At 42.4% G+C, this 3,459-nt stretch overlaps 1 protein-coding gene across 1 annotated transcript; it reads left to right on the plus strand.

Annotated features, from left to right (window-relative positions):
* Positions 1-1,775: 1,775 nt before the first annotated feature.
* LOC310991457 (nuclear factor 7, brain-like) lies at positions 1,776-3,200 on the plus strand (the record flags this gene model as incomplete). Its single annotated transcript, XM_083979169.1, has 1 exon — positions 1,776-3,200. The coding sequence occupies one exon, from the start codon at positions 1,776-1,778 to the stop codon at positions 3,198-3,200; it is 1,425 nt and encodes a 474-aa protein (XP_083835295.1).
* Between the last annotated feature and the right edge of the window lie 259 nt (positions 3,201-3,459).

A 3,459-nucleotide genomic window follows, 5' to 3' on the forward strand; every position in this document is an offset into this window, starting at 1 on the left:
AGCTTCATCTCACTTCAATACAGACCGACACGGCAGCTCGCCGATGCTAATAGTAGCTACCGCTAACCACAATACGTTTTATGCATGAAAATATCCACGGCAACCAAACTCGAGCCGGACATAAATACAGCATTAAATGGTAACAACACAAACCTTGTGCCCCTTATTAGCCAGGTGCTAGGGCGTTTCATGTGGGTTAGACACACTTTGCTTGCTTTTAGCATTGAAGACACTCCTTTAGCCTGCAGACATACTTTTCCTTCTGCCGGTAAACTCCGAAGCACCGGATGTGTACGAGGTCTCGGCGAGACGCCTTCAAAATAAAAGCACTGAATATCCGTCTGCTTAATGTATAAAAAATAAAAGCCTGGCTTTAAAGAATGTTACTAAGTAAACATAAAAACACATTTATAAAAATACTATGCTCATATTAAAGGTCATTTACATTTTGTATAATTTCCTTTTCAGCATGTATAGATTTTCACATTTAAATATTCACATTTATGTACATGTACAAATAATTAAACAATTGTAAGGTCTCCATGTGTAAAGTTGCCATAAAATCTGTTCTTAAAAAAGTAGCAGTATCTACTGTACAGTACTTGTACTACAATAAAGTATCAGTGTAAATTTTACCAAGAGAAATACCTTAAAGCAGAAGTAAGCGATCCGGTCGTTTTGGCTAATGCTGCGTTCCAGGCAGGCTTTTGAAACCGTAAATTACAGCTTCAAGTCACAACTTACGACTTTGTAGCGTTTCAGGCAACCCACTCGTGTTTTTCCGACCTGTTTTACCTGTGAAAGTCACTATAACGGCCACTCGTAACTTCCGACCGGTGAACTCGTACCAGATCGAACTGGTACGACTTCACAGGTCGGAAAAACACGAGTTACGAGTTTCCTTGAACGCACCATAACAGTCCTCGTCCCTACGTCACCACATTCACGGCGTCCCTTGGCTGCACACACAGCCCTGCATGCCGTTCTCTCTCCTCATTGGATAAAAACTGTAGGATACGATAAATGTTTTCTCCTCGGCTCAGAGCAGAGTGACTGACAGACCCGTGTTTCGGTCCAAACACTCTATGTAAGTGATTGCTGTCGGAAGATATAACTATTTAAGACTTATATTAACACAAATCACTTACTTCTGCTTTAACAGGGAGCAGGATCTCGACGAAAAACACTAAATAGAAGGATTGCAATCGATGATGATTAAAATAATTTTGTTTAAAAAAAGACTTATTTGAGTACATATGAATGTGAGTGAATAAAACCATAATGAAAAAGCAACTGGAGGTAAACAAGCTCAATATGTTTCTTGCAGTGACGGAGAAAATAAAAACCTTGTCAAATTGGTTCAGCGTTAGTCAGCCTGTTAAGATGTTCACACTTAAACTACCACAAACCTTCTTATATGTCTCATTAAAAATCGTATTCTTGAATTAAAAATTAAACATGTGGTGTACTTGGTTTTGTCTTGAAAACAAGTGATAAACAATGAAATTAAATTGTGAGTCAAGTAAAACGTTAAACTCCAGTTGATGTGTCCATATCACCACCTGTGGGTGACAAAACAACATGACAGTGTGTTCAAGCCATAATCATTGACAGAGGTAAATGAAAATGAAAGTAAATTTGACAGTGCCGATCGGAGCTGAGACGCCATTACAGGGTGTGAAATCTCTACTGGAAAACACACGTTTAGAGGACTGTAAGAGGAGAGTTGAGGACTAACTCGGTGGGTCTTGTTGCTGCTGTTGTGTGTGTGTGAAATGGCTGAGAGAGCTCTCTTGGAGCGTTACCTGAGTTGCCACGTGTGTTCAGAGACTTTCAGAGATCCTGTGTCTCTGAGCTGCGGCCACAGCTTCTGTTCAAGCTGCCTGCAACAATTCTGGGAACAAGCTGAAAACAAAAACTGTCCCATTTGTAAAAGGAAATCTTCAAAAGGGGATCCAGGGGTGAGTTTTACTCTGAAGGATCTGGCTGATTCCTTTGCTGGGAGACAGAAATCTGGATCATCAGAGACTGAAAAGCAACATGAAAAACAAACAGTAGTTTGTAGTAAACATCAAGAGGAGCCTAAATTGTTCTGTAAGGATGAAGATCGAGCTGTGTGCACCGTCTGTGATTTTCCTCACCACCAGAGTCACAAGGTGGTTCCTGTAGAAGAAGCAGTCAGTGACCTGAAGGAGCAGCTGAAATCTGACTTAAAGTCTCTGCAGGACAAGAAGAACAAATACAAACAAGTGGAGAAAACATACAATGAAATGATTCAACACTCCAAGAAGCAGCTGTCGTCCACAGAGAGGCGGATCAGAGCAGAGTTCAACAAGCTCCACCAGCTCCTGAAAGAGGAAGAGGAGTCCAGACTGGCAGCTCTGAGGGAGGAAGAGGAGCAGAAGGGGAAGACTATGAGCAGAGAGATGAAGATGATTGAGGAGCAGATCTCCTCTCTGTCAGACAGTATCTGTGCTGTTGAAGAAGAGCTGCAGAAACACAAGGTGGCGTTCCTCAGCAGTTATAAAGCCACTCAGACCAGAGCCAGAGCCCAGTGCTCACTGTCAGATCCACAGCTGCTCTCAGGAGCTCTGATAGATGAGGCCAAACACCTGGGCAACCTGTCCTTCAGAGTCTGGGAGAAGATCAAGGAGAAGGTCCACTTCACTCCTGTCATCCTGGACCCAAACACTGCACCTTCCTGTCTCCATCTGTCTGATGATCTGACCAGTGTGAGAAATGGAGACACAGAGCAGCAGCTTCCTGAAAATCCAGAGAGATTCACTAATTATACCATTCTTCTGGGCTCTGAGGGCTTCAGCTCAGGGAAACACAGCTGGGAGGTGGAGGTGGGAGATCATCCTCGCTGGACTGTGGGTTTGGCTAAAGAGTCAATTGACAGGAAGGGAAAGATATTTGTTTCACCAAAATATGGAGTCTGGTGTTTATGGCATGGTGATGGAAAATACGCCAATGGTGTTGGTGAGACTTTGACAGTGAAGAAGAGTCCCCAGAGGATCAGAGTCCAGCTGGACTACGACAGGGGGGAGGTCTCCTTCTACGACCCTGAAGACATGACTCACATCTACACTCACAGAGACACTTTCACTGAGAAACTCTTCCCATATTTCGAAATTGCAAAGTCTGGAGATGCTAAAACCACTGATATCAAAATCTGTCCCACTGAGATCAGTCTGTGACGTTCAGGGACGTTAGTTCTTCTATCATGATAGTTTGAGGTTTATTAAACTCTAAACTCATCATCACACTTTACAGCCAACCTGCTTCTACACCTGCTCACCTGTCATTTTGTCTTAAATCACAGTTAATTATATCTATACCTTTTTTTCTATTTTTATTTGGTGTTTCCATGGAGACTCACACAAACTTGTTTCTACATCACTCAGTCACCATTTTGTGGTTCTTTCTCAGTTTTTAGAAAACTTCTTAGTTTGTGGG

Source organism: Trachurus trachurus (genome assembly GCF_905171665.1).
Source record: "Trachurus trachurus genome assembly, chromosome: 9".
Taxonomy (NCBI): Eukaryota; Metazoa; Chordata; class Actinopteri; order Carangiformes; family Carangidae; genus Trachurus; species Trachurus trachurus.